The sequence below is a fragment of the Vigna unguiculata genome, chromosome 11 (genome assembly GCF_037176805.1).
Source record: "Vigna unguiculata cultivar grain cowpea cultivar isolate G323 ecotype 2 chromosome 11, ASM3717680v1, whole genome shotgun sequence".
Lineage (NCBI taxonomy): Eukaryota > Viridiplantae > Streptophyta > Magnoliopsida > Fabales > Fabaceae > Vigna > Vigna unguiculata.
The window spans coordinates 36,974,772-36,992,228 of record NC_140802.1 but is presented as its reverse complement, the minus strand read 5'-3'; the positions used below and the strand labels follow the sequence as shown (position 1 = coordinate 36,992,228).

Genomic DNA, 17,457 nt, shown 5'->3' with positions numbered 1-17,457 from the left:
ATCCAACACATTGCAGCAACCATCAGCCAAATTTGCTTTTGATAGTGAAATCTAGGTTAAACTTTAATCAATGTGATGTCCTTCAAATTACTCACTTAAATATAACATCTAATAACTGTTTCTATATAATAATAATAATATCATTAATTATATTTACAAGTGTTTCCGTTCAACCAATTCATTCAAATATTTCAATTTTTTATTATTGTTTTCTTGTTTATTTATTTCATCAAGTGTGATTTTCACATAGACCTCATATATTTTCACCTTTCATATGTGAAAAAAAAAGTATTTAAAATAACTAACTTAAATGTGGATTACGACTCTTGATTCAATTTAACCTAGTAAACAAACATTCGAGTTAAATTGGTCTATGAGTAAAAATAGTTTAAATAAAATAAAATATGAATGTTTTAATCATGTTAAAAAAATTATAAACAAAAAAATAAAGTTATTTAAATTGTTAAGGATTTGATTCGTCCTAGTCACATTAGCATAAAAGAGAATGCTACTTATTAATTTTATTTTTAGAGTAAATTTTTCTTTGTTCTTCTTTCTTTCGAGTTGATTGTCTATAAGGTGGTTTATATGTCTAGAAATGTGCATTTGTATATATAATTTGATGAATAGAGATGGGTTATATATATTTCATCATATATATGGTTATGGTTATAGACATGGTTATTGAGAGATTGTGATTTTATATGCTTATATAACATTAGTCTTACACATATAAGACCTTAGGCACCACTTTTACACCAAAATCTTAACGCAATGTTGTTATGGGTCTTTATTCTTATATAGTGTTTAACTTTGTCTTTTCTATCCAATGTGGGACTTTTGACTCACACTTGGACTATTCCCAACATCTTTGTTAATTTATTAATTTAGTATTATAATAATTTATTTTTTTAACGATTAAATTTTTTAATAAACAAGGTTAAGTTTCTTGTATTAAGTCGTGCATTGTTGGAGCTTTATTTAGAATTATAATTTCAACTAAGTTGAGTTAACTTAATTAACTTCATTTTAGTTGAGTTGGAATTGTTTGTAGGAGTGTGAATGAGAATTTGCTAATATTGTTTGTTGTTAAAAAGGAAAAGTATAACATTGAGTTAGAAAATAAAGGCATGCATGATGTATTTATTTTTGTTTGAACTTGAGTTTTGGAGTGATCAATTGGAAATAGAAGTTGTGTATCCATAATGTCATGTAAAACAAGTGTATATGAGAATCAATATTATGTCATTTTGGTTTAGACATTTTCAGTTTGATGACATTGTATGATTGTACATGTATGGGTTGAGATGAATATAGAATATTACTTTTGTTCTGATCTTGATTATGGAAGTAACCATTTTGGAACTAGAGTATCGAATTAGAAATCTTGTATTAGTGTTATTATAATATGCTAAACAAGTATACTATATCTTTGGAATGATGCTCGTTGAATATATGTTAAACAAATTATACTTGGTTAAATATTGATTTTTAGTTTTGGTGGTGCTATGAGTTATTGGTATTTTTTGTAAAAATAAGAGATTTATATTTAAGCTAAATATTTTCATTTAAGCAAGAGATTTTTACTCAAACAAATCTAACATTTTCTCTCATGCTTATTTTCGTTTAAAGAAGATATTCCCGACAACACAAAAATAAGACAAAATAAATCTAATATACTCTTGCTTAAGCTACATTATAACTCAAGTTATAGCTCAAGTTAGAAATCTTACTAATGAATCAAATTCCTTTTTTAATTTGACATTTATATGATGAAATTAAGTTATTTTTAAATTAATAAATGTTATGTATAAGTGTATAACACATTTGTTTGTGTATCATACTCGTCTGAATCTTGGTAACTCAAGCCTATTTATACTTAACACTCATGATCAAAGTGAGCACCACATCGGCTTGATCAAATTCATGTCGGTCAACCAAGATCGACATATGGAAAACATTGACTAAGTCGATTGGCTTAAAATTATGAATAAATAGATTAATCAGCTAAAAACTAATCCAAGTAATTAGTCATGTGGACTAGGCTAACACAATCTATGAGGTAACTATTACGTTCATTAATGACAACATTGATTACCTGCTAACACACTTAGCTAACTTGAGCGTCAAAACTTCTTTTGTAGTTCTACAAGCACAATTCCTATTCGACTATGAGAGGACAAGTACCATTGGAGATGACGAGTACCTTGTGCTTGGAGTTGAAATTTTTACAGATATATTTAGCTATATAAGAACAATTTGTTCCATTGATTGTCATCTAGACTATGATTTTAGATGAGAAGTTGATGAAAAGTTCTTGTAGGTCACAAGATATTAGTGTTTATGAATCGCTTAAGATTACATAGACAAGACATGTTATGTCAAAACATTCCATTACCAACAATTTAATTGTTCCATTTTTTATTTTTTTATATAAATTTCATTCATTATATAAGGCATTAATGTTAAGGGTTTTCAACATATTTGTTCAAAGAAATATCAAAATAAGAGAGGCAAACTGAATTAAAATAATCCAAATGAGATTTTTAAGATTTTAAAAGGAAAAAGTTTTTAAAAAATGTTAAAAGAGAGCTAAGCAAATGCAAGTATATTGATTAAGATTCAAAATGGCAAAAAAACTAGAAGAATAGATTGTAGTAATAGTAAATGGCAGAGAAATAAATGGCCAAAAGAGTAAATGAAAAGAAATTATTAAAGGAGAAAGAAAAGACTGCATACAGAAAAATAAATTTTAGTTAACCCTAATTTTCTCCGTCAATTTGTGGCTCTCTATATATCTCTTCCATACAATTTTCCACCAAATAATAATAAAGGTATAACGTATTTGTCACGTTGCTCTTTTAACGGTTTAATACACTTAACTAAGCTTAATTGTCATGTTAAGTAACAGTTCATTTTCCACGTAGTCTCTCATGTGGGTGTCAACCTATAAATAATTAATTTGAAAAATTCAATATTTACTGTGTTTTGATTAAGAACTTTCTAATTTTCATGTTTAAATACATTGGATTTAAATTGACACAATTTTAAATTATTTAATTTTTTAAAATATTTTGCATAGGTTAATTCAAATTTATCAAATTTTAATTTTTCTCGTTTGTATTAAGTATTTTAGTTACTCCTAAATGCATAAAGTTATTTAAATATCAAGCAATCTCAATTAGTATTAGTTTAGGGTTCAGGATATATGATTATATTTCGTCGTTTCATGGCCTGAATAACGTTATGATACAATAAATCATTAACATTGTTTCTTAAGTATTTTCAATAATGCAAGCAACTTATTTCATTTGATTAAATATCTATAACCAATCCATTTATTCTCATAATTAATTTTCAATAAACTTTAGCCTCTGATCTTCTTCAGTAGACAAAAGCTCTGAAAAACTCTTCTTAGTAGAAAAATAAAAAATAATCACATAATTAGTTTCAACCACTTTTGTTGAAGAATTTGAAGAACAAATGTAGAAGGCTAGATCAATAAAAGATAAAAGTGCAACAAAAGAATATGGAGAAAGCACATCATAGTCAAATCCTTATCATGATAATGAAGATATGTTAGAATGACGGAAACTGCCAATAAGACAATATGGATGAACCAATAAGAAGTGTTAGGCATAAAATGGACAAGAATATAGTAAAGATTATAAAGCAAAAACTCTTAAATTTGTGGGTCACACTGAATAGTAAAGATTTAAAAGCCGAAGTCATACAATTTTGTCGGTCACAACCAAAGATCAAGAAGTTAATTGTAATAGTATATCAAATTTGTGGGTGGAGGCAAGCCTGAACTTGTAAGAAAATTATTTGAAAGATCTTTCTCTCTTTAATAAAAGTTTGAAGTTTGATGTATTCAACAATATTTATTGATTAGCTTTCATCTATCCAAGAATTAAGGTGTCAATGATTCGTGTTTTTAAGAAGTAATTTTAATTTTGATATTTTTAGAGGCCAAACAAGAAGCATTACACACTTAAATGTATCATAGAAGGGAAAATGACTTAGTTTTATATTAGTGATTAACTTTAAAAGTTAATATCTTTAATCATGTTTATGTTACTTAACACATACAAAGTATAGTTAATTCTAGGTTTAATAAAGTTTTAAGTCTTAGATACTTTTAATTTAACCTCTATTATTTTTTTTATTGAGGATTAAAATTTTTTATATTCTTTAACGTGAGAGTAAATTTCACATTGGGTAGAAATAAAAAAAATTTAACGTCAAAGAAAAATATTTATATAGTCATTGTGTTAAGGTGTTGAATTGATGCAGTGTTATTATGTTTCATCAATACTTCTCTTGAAACACAAATCATCTATAATCTATAACAATATATAAAGATGATTCCCTCTTTTGTGTTCACATTTCATAATACCAATTATACCCTTTATAATATAATTATTTATTAAATCTTTTAAAATTAATGGTTACTTTTACCTATTTTTTATAAAACGGTTTTTCTTTTTTCTTTTTTTTATTCATCAATAATTATTCTCTATTCATTTCATTTTATTTTTAATAAATATACATTTATTTTATATATTAACTTAATAATATTATACTGTTATCATCTACTAATATAATATCATTCATATTTCAAAAATATGTACACACAAGCGCGATAACGTATGTGTTTATGCTAGTTATTAATTATTAATTAATATATTAAGAATATAAAGAAGATTCTCTCTTTTGTGTCCACATTTTATAATATCAATTCTATCCTTCACAATATAATTATTTATTAAATTTTTAAAATTAACGGTTAATTTTATCTATTTTCTATAAAATTGTTTATCTTTTTTTTTATTCATCAATAATTAATTTCTCTGTTTATTTCACTTTATTTTTAATAAATATAAATTTACTTTATATATTAACTTAATATCATTACACTATTATCACTTACTAACATACTATTATTCATAATTAAAAAATGCGTACACACAATCGCTATCACGCCTCTGTGTACACTAGTATTTTTAAAAATTATTTTTTTCATTTCCTACATTTTTAATACTCAGCCTAAAGAGTATACACTTAACATGAGCCACATATAAAACTTGCCCGATTAGACAAATAACTTTGTATGAGGTGTAATGTTGTGGACCTTTTAAGTAGGATATAGAAGCATTTCATCTAATTTCCTACAAGTACATGGTTTTTCTTTTTCTTCTCTTATTTGTTGATTTGAGTGGCCATGATTTGAATTAATATCCATGCATACCTAATACCCATTTGAGTCTAAGTATTTATAATGATAACTTTGAAAATGACCTATATCAAATCTTAGGTACGAGAAAGAATATGTGTTGACCGAGACGAAAAAACACTCTTGATTAATCCAATTGGCTAATAATTATCCTACATGGAATTCTAGATTCAAATCCCATTGCTTCTGTTGTATAGAAAATGTTAGATCTGTAATTAATATTTTATTTAATGATTAAATCTTATAATATCCAAACTTTAATTAATCAATATTTTATTTCATTTTTAATGTTTTTAAGCCAGAAAAATAATTTCTTATTTTCATGATCTGGAATTTTAAATTATATATCATATCAGCATACTCTAATACCCTAATAGAAAACTACAGAACTTGAAACTTATGACTTATATATAATCCCTGAAAACAAAGATATCCTAACGATATCTAAGAAATAAAATTCAAAGAACTTGAAAACAATTATTTTGCACCTAAAATTAATAAACTGTGATCTTTGAAAGAGAAAATGTAACAATTCATCTATCAATAGATCAAACGGGCACAAGCACAAGCACAACTAAACAATAGATATAATTTTGAAGTGTACAAAGAACAATAAATATCAAGTTACAATGCCTATCTGATTTGGTACAAATGATCAACAATTTTTATTGTGAAGGATGAAAACCTAAAAACCACAATTTGGAAACAATTATGAAATAAATGGGTTAGTTAGCACACCTCTACAATACTAACATGGCAATGGTCTAATCAACTATGAAATTATGAGATACGATGGCTACAGATACAAGTGTTGATCACAACAATTCAATTCTCTTATGTTGATAGGACAAAAACTCCTGCTAGAACTTGGCATTGAATGTTGAATAGGTTAGTAGGAAATAATGAAGCATGGAGACAACTAATTGGGCTCCTCAGACATGAAATTTCTACTAGTTGAAATTCATCAAGTGATTCTCTGCACATTATGATTAATTCACAAACAAATGTCATCACCATTCTCATTTTTCATTTGATTCACCTTGCTGAGACTCCTTCTTTATCATATTTAGTAAGTATAAGACAACCTCGGACATTGCTGGCCTAAATTCTGGCTCGGACTGCATTACATTACATTCAAGGAAAAAAAATTAATTCCATAGAATAAAGATGAAATAAATAAGCTAACAATAACTGGAACTTAAACTTCACGTAGATAATCAATCACCTGAAGGCATCTAGAGATAATGTCTGCAAAATTTGACAATGATTTTGCTGGGTAATTTCCATTCAAAGCAGGATCAACCATGTTCGATAAGGCTTCAATATCATGAAGTTGGGGAACTGCCCATCTGGCCAGAAATTGCTCACCCCGGGGACGTGTCCTGTGGAGGATGTTCCAAACAATAACTGAGCAAGAAAGTTAAACATATGACTGAAGTACTTTGATTACGATGTCGTCATTCTAACCTGTCGTGGGACCGACGGCCAGTCAAAAGTTCTAACATGATCACTCCAAAGCTGTACACGTCACTTTGATATGTGTATATTCCAGACTCAAATTCAGGAGCTCCATAGCCATAAGCAGTTAACAGGTTCCCCGAGAGCTAACAATACACAGAATACGAACACACTTATATCATGCAAACGGCATTGACATGCTTATTTAATGACAAGCTATTTAAGAAGAAATCTTCCTTCAGTAGCATGAAGTACATCAACCTAGTAAAATGTTTATCATGTCCCTCGTTGTGTTGAAAAAACTTTTACAATATCAAATGCTATCTTACCTGACTGACTGCTCCTGACGCTATTAATGGAGCTAAACCACAATCAGAGACCCGCACGGATAGATCATCATCAAGTAGAATATTGGCAGACTTCAAATTTCTGTGTACTACAGGTGGCTGACATAACTCATGCAGATATCTTGTTGAAGGACAAGAAAAATATTATATTCAGAACATCAAATTTTGTATCATAAAACATAAGTTTAAAAAATAAGTTCCCACCACACAGCATCCAAATACGTTTTTGCATAAATTATAGAAAATCCTATAGCTCTCTAAAGAGACTGAATATGAGATTTCTAAGTTTGACAAACAATGATTTGGTCAGCTACAAACAAAAACCTTTGAACCTATCATAAGCTAAAATAACAAGCTTGAGCAAATATTTTCTTCACGATAATAGCTACTTGACTTACTCTAAGGCTCTGGCTGCCCCAAGAGCTATTCGAATTCGAGTATTCCATGAGAGTGTTGTTTTGAAGTCATCGTCTGAGTGGAGCGCATCATACAGTGACCCATTACTGCAGTACTCATATATAAGAAGCCTCTGACCATGCTCGGAACAGTATCCAACAAGCTCAACAACATTTGCATGCCTAATTCTGTCAATACTATTAATCAATTCAAGAAATTCCTCATCCTTCTGGTTATCTGAAGCTCTCTTGTCCAGTTTCTTTACAGCAAGAAACTAACAATTTATAAAGGAAGTCAAGTGTCAGATATGCATGCAATGAAGTGATAACACAAAGATTATTTTATTGAGTAAGGAAAACAGATATCAGTAGTTAAAACTATGATTGATCAATATATGCATTTAGCCATTTACCATGTCATCCAAGAAAAAACTTCAAAAAATATTGAATAAACAATCTTATACCGTTGAACGTAGTTCAAGAATCATGGATGTAACAGAAACAAGTAATTGCGTTAGCAAGAGAGGGAGCCGTCAATACATATACCGCAATTGCATCTCCAGGAAGAGTAGTGCTTGTTTAAGATTTTTAAAATAAGAAAGTCTAAGTGTGTAAAATTCACATCACCATGCAAGAACAACCATCAGAAAAGAAACCACAAACAGCATTAATAAAAAATTGCATACTACACTATATTTTGACATCAGGCTAGAAATGTTGAAACAAGAACAAACGCGAAGACAATGTCTGTTCAACTACAAAACCATTCGAGAAACTGCTAATGAAAAGGACAAAGTATCAACAAGAGAAACGTAGCATTATTGCAAATTCAAAGGTGATAAAAGTCAAGAAACATATGACATATTCAATGTAATTGATAAGCAACAATGCTACCTTGCCATTAGGAAGCTCAGCTCTATACACATTACCAAGCATGCCTCCTCCTATAAGATTTTCTTGAGAAAAGCTATTTGTATACTGTTGAAGGGATGCAATACCAAAAAACTTTGTAAAAGTAGGAACTGAACTTTTTTTGTGCGTAGTGACATTTGTTGCTCTGCGCGATGTGGCTGGCTCAACAGTCACCTTCTCAGTAGTAGGAGGTGGAGGTGGAGGTGGTGGTGGAGGAGGTGGTGGGGGTGGAGGGGGAGGAGGCATTGAATATACTTCTAGTGTACTAATATCTATCTCATGATCGCCTGGGTTTGGTATTGTTGCCATTCTTTGCACATCCTTCTCTTGCTCACTCCGTGGATTTGTATGTGGATTTGGAATAGCCGAGACTGTCCTGATCTCTGCCTGACGACCTTCTTTTGGCCTTGGATTAGCCCAGACTGTCCTATTCTCTACCTGACGTTCCTCTTTTGGCCTGGGAACATCCCCTACTGGTACTGATTTAATAAATGATAATTGTTTAAAATTAAAAGGTTTGAATTGGATAATCATTCCAATGAGTAATTAAAAGTTAGATAAAAAAAAATGAAGGACTGGATATATTTATTTACCTTTTTCAATTTGACTAGGTGGTTGGACTGAACTCCCATTACCCCTGGGCATTTCCCTTTCAGCCCCATACGCACCAATTTGATGCTTGGACCTTCTGCCATCCCGTTCTCTTCTGCTGCATCTTGGAATAAAGAGAATGAATCCTAGTAACAAAATAATGAACCCCAACACACTACCAATAGATATCCAAACCACCCTTTTTGTGGAATTTTTGGATTTCCCAGTGTGCGATTCATTTGCTGCAGCTGGTCCATCGGCCTGTTTAGTAGGTACACGGCCAGAAGATGGTGGTGACCCAGAGATGGGAGTTCCCGGTGGTGTCCCAGAAATAGGAGTTCCTGGTGGTGCTATTGCTGGGGAGCGAGGTGAAGAAGCCGGAGTTGTTGTTGTACCATTAACATTAAATGGGTTTCCAGCTTGCCTAAATAACAAATATATCACCTTTAAAATCTAAAGCTACAAAATAAATATATATACTTCAAAATCCAAATTCTGAGGGGACCAAAATCAATAAATAATAGAATAAATATCAAGCAAGAAACAAACACCTCACAGTCAAAGAAAAAATAGCAAGCTACAGGATAGCCGGATATGATAAGCCAAAACAAAACGTTAAGTCCTGCTATTGCTAACCCCCAAGTATTACTTTCAGTACAACTTAAACTACTCACATCTTATGTCATTTAAATGATCCAGAATCACAAACAGTATACCCCACTCAAGGTAATGCCCCCATAATAACCAATCTGAGCGCAACACAAGTGCATCTTACTTAATGCACAGTAACTATTACAAATTGGAAATGGTGTGTAACATTGACTCTTGAGACTAATCATAGATAATGTGTTTACTTTTCCTGGCCACTTAACTAGAGAAAAGCTGAACCACCTACTTCCATCTTCATCTTCCCATTTACTAATTCAAGGTATCATCCCATTTAAGCATAAAGAAGCAAAATACATAAAGTTCTTGATTTTTTAAGACTTTCACCTGAAGGCTGGGATGCTTAGCAACTTTGGAGGTATTGGGCCAGCAAACTGGTTGTTCTCAATATTCCTGCTCAAAAAGGGTAGAAAAGCATAAATTTCAGAGAATCAAGTAGTACTAAAATCAGAAAGATAGCATCTAACCCTATACACATTTTAAAAGGAATCAAATCCAAAATTAAAACAACTTTATAAACTAAATAGCAAGAGACATGGTTAAGAGAAGTACAAATCTTTCAGAGGAAGGTCTTGTAAGACATCAAGTGTCCCAGATAATTGATTGTTTTGTAAGCGTCTGCCAACAAGGAAATAGTGAGTTTGCTTGGCACAAAAAATAAGTCATAATTTGATCTTGCTAAGACAAAATACTAACAGGGTGGTCAGAGATGACAAGTTATCCATAGAAGAAGGCAATGCCCCACTCAAATTATTATGAGATAAATCACTGCACAATAGGTAATGCCTCAATCAAATATTTTAATATATAAGGAAGCAAAGAATCTTCATCCAAAAGAGCTAAATTAAATGGGGTCATACAGATTGATCAATTGCGTAAGTGACTGAAAAGCATCTGGTATTTCTCCAGTTAAGAAATTGTTGTTAAGAGACCTGAAAGGAGATAACTCAATATAAATTGAATGAACTTGCATAAAACTTAATATAAAACAGGAGAAGCAACAAACTCACATGTCTGTCAGTCCAGCCAAAGTGGATAAAGAGGTTGGAATACTTCCAGTAAACTGGTTGGCTGAAAGAAAACTGAAAATACAATCCATCACGCCTTTTTGCACAAATTGTTGGTAATAGCTAGTATCAGAGTTGGGTTATTTATTACATACAAGTTTCTCATGGTAACTGGCAAACTGGATGGAATATTTCCTCCAATGTTGTTGTTGCTTAGATCACTACCTCCAAAATACATAGCAAAAAGTAAAGAGGATGCAAAAGAAATTTATATGTACTACAAGAAGAATGACCACAGAAATACATGAGCAGGAAAAAGCAATAGATGCGCAAACATGTACACGTTCATGCATATGTGCATCTACACAGATAAATGAAGAACGAGAGAGAGAGAGAGAGAGAGTTATGTTTACATTACTGAGATTGAAACAAAAGTTGATAGTTTATCTCCCAGTTCTCCTCCCAAATTTGCACCATTTAGAACTCTGTGATATATAAGATGATAAGAAAACTTGTGATTATCTATTTTGTTCAGATTCTAATCAACATATCAACATGAAGCCAGAGTGATAACAATATAACATACATTTTTTGTATGAATGACCCATTACACAGAATGCCTTGCCACCCTTCTCCACATGGATCTCCTCCACTAGCAACCCACCCAGGAAGAACAGGGGATCCCAGTGCAGCATATAAGCTATTAATTGCAGCAACTGATACAATCAGAAAACTTTAGAACTCCTAAAGACTTCAGATATATGACATGACAAATCAAAAATATGTTGAAACAATAATTCATAAATATTCTGTTTGGCTACACGAATCACACTTCACCATTCAGCTCATTTAAAGACGAAAAGACCAATTATTAAACATTAATATTACAATCATCGTGTTCATTATTAAACATAATGCTAATTATTAAACATTAAATTAGGGACATTCAAACATAGCAATTAACTATACACTGAATAGCCACGGGAACACAAAGTGTAATTACTTCAGTTTTAAAGGGGAAGAAGGATATCAACCCCAAAGAATCATCTAAGAACACATGAAATCCAATTTGATCGTCATCATAGCAGAGAAGAAGATAGACTTCAACCACCATTGAAAAACACAATATTCAAAACAAAAAGAAGTCCCAGAAGCCTGCACTATCAACGGTCCACTACACCAGTGTGACCACCGAATCTACAGTCATTCACTAGGGAGACCATGCAAAATGCCAAATCTCAATATACCAAAAGAGTAAGAATCCTTACCATCAGTGGGATCGGTGACAGCACTTGAAGTGTGAATTGTGCAGATCAACAAGAATCCCAACAGAACTTGTCCACAGATCTTTACTCTCTGGCACTCCAAAGCAGATCTCTTCCAATCCATTGATCTCCACCACACCCTTAATCTTCAGCACACTCCTCTCAGTGAACCCAATCACAGAACCATCCTCTTAACTGAAGAAGAACCCGGTCAACTCCTTGAAGCTATTATCACCACTTCAACAAATCCAAAAATCAAACCTACCAAAAAGGTCCACATCCCATCCATTCACGCCGTAAATAAGCAAAACACACCACGAGATCAAAAGAAAAAACAATGCATACTTTGACACGAAGCATTAAACATGAAACAAAAATTAAAACCTGACAAATAAATAAAATAAAATAAAATAGTGAATTAGGCGAACTCACTAGTAAAAAGTAAATAAATGAAGAGCAAAAGAAGGTTGGCAAATGCAGAGAATTTGTTTTTTAGATTGTGCTATAAGAAGTAGTTACAATTGTTGGAGGAGTGGTGAAGAGAAACAAACTTGGCGTGTAAGAGTGATGAAAAGGAAGGGAACGTAAGCACACACAAGGCATTGCATCAAAAAGGGGAATTTGGCGTATAATAATAAACTGATAATTATTGTTAAGTAGTTGAAACTTGCGTAAAACCCTAACCTTTGTAAAAGAAGGAGCTGGGAACAAGGAAAAAGGCAAAGGCAAATTTGGAAAGGTACAATGACGAAGCTAAGAGCTTGGTCTGAAACTCTCTCTCTCTTCTCTGTCTCACTGTTCTGTTTTTCTCACTTCTATAAAACAAAGGAAAAGGTTGTGCTAAAAATGAAGTCAAGTCATATATATCCACTCTGTAAAGTTTTCAGAAAGCCAGAGTTATCTTTCCACGCTCTACGCCTTGGCGCGTGCACTCTCTTTTCTCTCTCTCCATTTTCTGAATAATTAAAATTTAAGATTATTGTAATTTCAATTTTCATTTCTTGCAAAAACCATGGAATATATCAATTCTTTTGAAGAAAAGTAATTTGATTCCAACCTTTTTATCTGCTTTGAAAGACCAGGGTCAGTTGCTTCTTCAAATTAGCATATATTCTCCCAATAAATAAAATAATAAATTATTGTCACAATTATAAATATCTTTTATTATTGTCGTTCCCAAGAGATATAGTTTTTTATTGTAATTTGTGTCTATGAAAGTTTGTTTAAAATATTTAATTCAGTTCTTGAAAACAATTTATTTAATTCAGTGATATATTTAGGATTAAATTTAAAAGCAGTTAATTAAATTAAAACAACCATTTATTACATGTTCAATGAATAATTTAATTTGATATGTGATTTACTTATGCAACGATGAATGTTGTCCAACATTATTTTAGAATAACTTTAAAAAGTATAAAATGGAAAACAAAAACAAAATTCTGTTTCACCTGTTGCAGCTGCACGTGATGTTAGAATTTATCAAGGTTCTTTGGAACATAATTTGCTACCTGTAATTACTTTCTACTTATTTGTTTATGGAAAGTTTACTTTAATTAATAAAATGCTAAAAATGTTAAATTTTACTATAAACAAATTAAAAAGTATGATAGAGTATATTAGTATTATTTTGAATATAGTTTACATTTCCAATCAACTCCTTTAAATAAATCTTTAACATTACTTTAAAATTATGGTTAAATAAGAATATTATGTTTCAAATGTCCACACACATCAGTATTAGGTACACTTAAATGTAATTTTATAATATTTTTATTGTTTTGGTTTAATTTTGTATAATTTGATGTTATAAAGACTCGCGTAAACATAGACGTATCTTTTAAATCATATTATATTTATAAACCATAATATTATAATGTTATTAAATTTATATGTGAAATAAATTTATATTTATTAAAAATAAAGTAAAATAAATAAAAAATATTAAAACATAATTATGGATGAGTAGGATAAAAAAAGAGAAAATATATAATTTTATAGAAAACATGAAAAAAAAGTCTTTAATATTACTCTAAAATTATGGTTAAATAAGAATATTATGTTTCAAACGTCCACACACATTAGTATTAGGTACACTTAAATGTAATTTTAAACTGTAACATTTAACTATAATAATATTTCTATGTAATAAATTTAAAATGTAGTTTGAAAATTAAAAATTTAAAACAAGGTACTATTAAAATAAAGTATACAGTACTGGTATAGAAATAAATGCAATAATAACAACAACCAATGAATGTTTAATAATGCATTGTCTTTGTTCAATGTTAAACTGTGTAAGAGAGCCATTGGTTTCAAAAAGATGACCTCACACGTGCTTTTACATGAATATCCACTTATATAATTGGTTGGATGCTGATTTTAATAATTGTATACAGCATTAAATTAGTTCTTTTCTACTTCTAAAATTGATGCATGATAATATTAATATATTTAAACTTATTTTAAACTTAAAATAAATAAGAAAAAACTTAGATACAAATCAATTTTAAGATATCAATAACTTATTTTATGAATAAGATGTCAAAAAGTTATTTTAGATAACATATTTTTTATTTTTGTTAATGAATTGTATAAAATGATTGGTAATCGAGTAGAACAAATCGTATAAGCAACTGTGCTTTATCTTTCAACACAAAACTCAAAAGGCTTTCAATAACCATCGATTTTCTTGAAACAATGATTGGTTTTGAGAATAGAAAAGAAAGAACAGGGTAGAAAACATGGTGGAAAGGGACAGGGACGAAATTAATCAACATAGTATATGATGATTTTTAAATGATGAGAACGTTATAACCAAATTTATATTAATCATGATCTTATACGAGAATATAAATAATCAAATACAAAATCTATGGACTGTACATTTCATCATCCGCGTGATTTTGCATGTATTTAATGTAAAACAATAACCTAAGCTTGTTCTTAATCAACCTAGTAATGTCATTGTTTAGCAAAAAACAATGTTATGTTTGTTGTCGTTTTCTTGTTTGTTTATTGGAATAAGAGTGTGCATGGCTTCAAAGAGTTGAAGCATGGGAAGAAGGATAAGTACTGAGAGAATTTCCAGGTCATGATTACGTGGGAAGAATAATTTCCACGTCGGAAATGAATAAAAAAAAAAGAGAGAAGGAAAAAAAAGAAAGAAGAAGGGAAAGTCAATTCCATAGCCATCAAGAACAGAAGTGACTGTTATATGATGAAAAGGAGAGAGAAAAAAAAAAAAAACTTAAAAGGTTGGCCATCTTTATCTCTTTTATGAGAACCAAGATGTCATTAATCACTAAAAAGAACAGTAAATTGGATTCTATGTGATGGACACTCTTTCGAAAACCCTACTCTCATGGCTTAATTACTTTCGTGTCCACTTTATAAAAAACAAATAAAATAAACTTTGGAGTTAAGGGTGTAAAATGCATAAAATTTAATTTAAAAATTGTAATAATTTAAATAAACTGTATTATATTTTGAGCAAATTCAATTATCATTATAAGAAAATGTTTTATAAACAATTAATTTTAGTGACTATAAATTATTATACCAAGATACCAATTTATAAAATAAAAAAATTATTGGTTAATAAAATAGTCTCTATTATGAATAAAAAATTATAATTGGTCTCTAAATTGGTTTTTAATATTTAGTTACTAAGGTTTTACCTACTAAAGGAAATTGGTCACTAAATATTAGTTAGTATTTGTTACTAAAGGAATTTGTTTATAAATTAATATCTTAAATTGGTCACTATAGTGAGTAACAAATTTTGATCATTAAAATTGGTTGTTAATGAGACATTTTCTTGTAGTGTATGATTTACATTTGAATCGTATAAACCATTGAAATGTATTATATTTAAGAGTAATTTCATTTTAAAAAGTTATATTAAAATAATAATTCAATTTAGTTTTTAAAAATAATTTTTGTTAATGTTAGAAGGTTTGAGAAAATAGTACAGGTAGTATATATATGACAAAATAGAGTAGATTAAGAGATCAATTTATGAAAAAATCAAATAATGTTTACATTTAACTTAGTTGTAAACAAGTTAATTCTATCTTCTTCCTGAGTGGACTCAACTCGAACTTCGTTCTAGACTGACTCGACTCGATCTTTTGCCTGTGCTGAATCATCTCGACATTTAATCCAACCGACCCCGTTCGGGACAACATGTCTCAACCTTTGGCTCATACCAATTCTTCTAAAACTCCAACCTAGTTCGAATCGATTTGATTTTCAGCTTGAGTCGACTTTGTTGAGTCTTTAGTTCGAATTGACCCAACTGAGTTTTCAGTCATGCTTATTGAATTGTTAGCCTAAACCCATTTGGATCGACCTTTGTGAGTAGAGTGAAAAGGAGAGAAATTTTAAACATTTTAGATTTTTTGGTGTATTTGAATTTTTTCTGTTTTATTTATTTTAAATATCTTCCAAATTTTCTTAAATTTCAATTTCTTTCTAACTATTTTATCCAAACAAATCATTTTAATATAAAATTTTTTAATTTTTCAAATAAATAAATTACATTTATAAATTATCTTATCCAAACACACAAAAAGGATTTCAAATATCTCTTCCTAATCTCCTGTAATATCATTATATTATTTTCGTTAATGTTATTCTTTTACTTGTTGTGTGCTAGTTGGTTTGAAATTTATTTAAACAAAAGTACATGAGTGATAATTTGATCTATTCAATCATTGTTGACCGACCATATACAATTAGAGGAAATCAATTTTTATGTTTGTTAAAATCTTGACAAATCATAGATTCTTTGCTACCATTTATCCTTTTGAATGTTCTTTTGAATGTTGCAAATAATATTGTAGATAGACCCTCCGTCAACTTTAGTATAAGTTATTTTTTCAAATTGAATAAAATTTGAAATGAGCATTGACTATCACAATCACTTAATCAACCGTAGAATGTTCACACATGTATGATGCAATATTTTTTTAGCACACTTGACCCTTTTGAGGGTAGTTGTAGAAATTATGTATGTCAATGTAAATATGCATTTACTAAGTGTTTTGTTTAGTAAACAATATATAAATATAGGAAAATGAAAATAAAAAAAAATGAAAATGTGCACAAATATAAATTAAACGTGTTTGGTAAAAAAAAAATTAAGATGAAGATAAATGAAAAGAAATAAGTAAAAACGCTTTGGAAATTTTACTATTGATGTAGTACCACCATTTTAAAACTGTTTTCTTTCTCTCTTGCCGCACAATAAAAACTAATTATATCATTTCTCATCCTTTCAATTTCTTACAAGAAATCAAACAATAAAAAAATTAAAATAAGTAACAAACATGTAATATTTTTTTTAAAAATTCACATTAGCATTAATTGTGAAAAACATATTTTATTAAGAAATTTGTAATTAATACATTAATTTTGTGTAAAGGTAATTTTTGAATATAATAAAGAAAAAGATATATTAATTTACTTAAAAATAATAATTTTAAGATAGTTAAATTCTAAATTCTGTTTGTTTTAAATTTTATCCACAAATTTGATTTCTTTAATTTCGGTCACTAAATTTTATAATTTTAATCC

At 29.6% G+C, this 17,457-nt stretch overlaps 1 protein-coding gene across 4 annotated transcripts; it reads right to left on the bottom strand.

Annotated features, from left to right (window-relative positions):
• Positions 1–5,803: 5,803 nt before the first annotated feature.
• Positions 5,804–12,718, bottom strand: LOC114169511 (protein STRUBBELIG-RECEPTOR FAMILY 3-like). Of its 4 annotated transcripts, none has more exons than XM_028054686.2 (17): positions 12,562–12,718; positions 11,881–12,138; positions 11,199–11,328; positions 11,026–11,097; positions 10,768–10,833; positions 10,616–10,687; positions 10,466–10,537; positions 10,302–10,373; positions 10,158–10,223; positions 9,933–9,998; positions 8,942–9,363; positions 8,331–8,827; positions 7,440–7,711; positions 7,024–7,162; positions 6,704–6,840; positions 6,462–6,618; positions 5,804–6,354 (listed from the first exon to the last, which is right to left on the bottom strand). In XM_028054686.2, the coding sequence occupies exons 2-17, from the start codon at positions 11,999–12,001 to the stop codon at positions 6,256–6,258; spliced, it is 2,460 nt and encodes an 819-aa protein (XP_027910487.1). In that variant the 5' UTR covers positions 12,002–12,138; positions 12,562–12,718; the 3' UTR covers positions 5,804–6,255. The 4 variants fall into 4 exon arrangements, with proteins under 4 accessions (XP_027910487.1, XP_085525229.1, XP_027910488.1 ...); XM_085669103.1 differs by having other exon boundaries at positions 11,881–12,072; positions 12,562–12,706; XM_028054687.2 differs by lacking the exon at positions 12,562–12,718 and adding an exon at positions 12,310–12,513.
• Between the last annotated feature and the right edge of the window lie 4,739 nt (positions 12,719–17,457).

Coding starts and splice junctions, on each gene's coding strand:
- LOC114169511 (XM_028054686.2), bottom strand. CDS start 12,001: ATGGATTGGAAGAGATCTGCTTTGGAGTGCCAGAGAGTAAAGATCTGT. Junction 11,329..11,880: donor TGTCACCGATCCCACTGATG/GTAAGGATTCTT, acceptor TGATTGTATCAG/TTGCTGCAATTAATAGCTTA. Junction 10,834..11,025: donor TTTGTTTCAATCTCAGTAAT/GTAAACATAACT, acceptor TTTTGGAGGTAG/TGATCTAAGCAACAACAACA.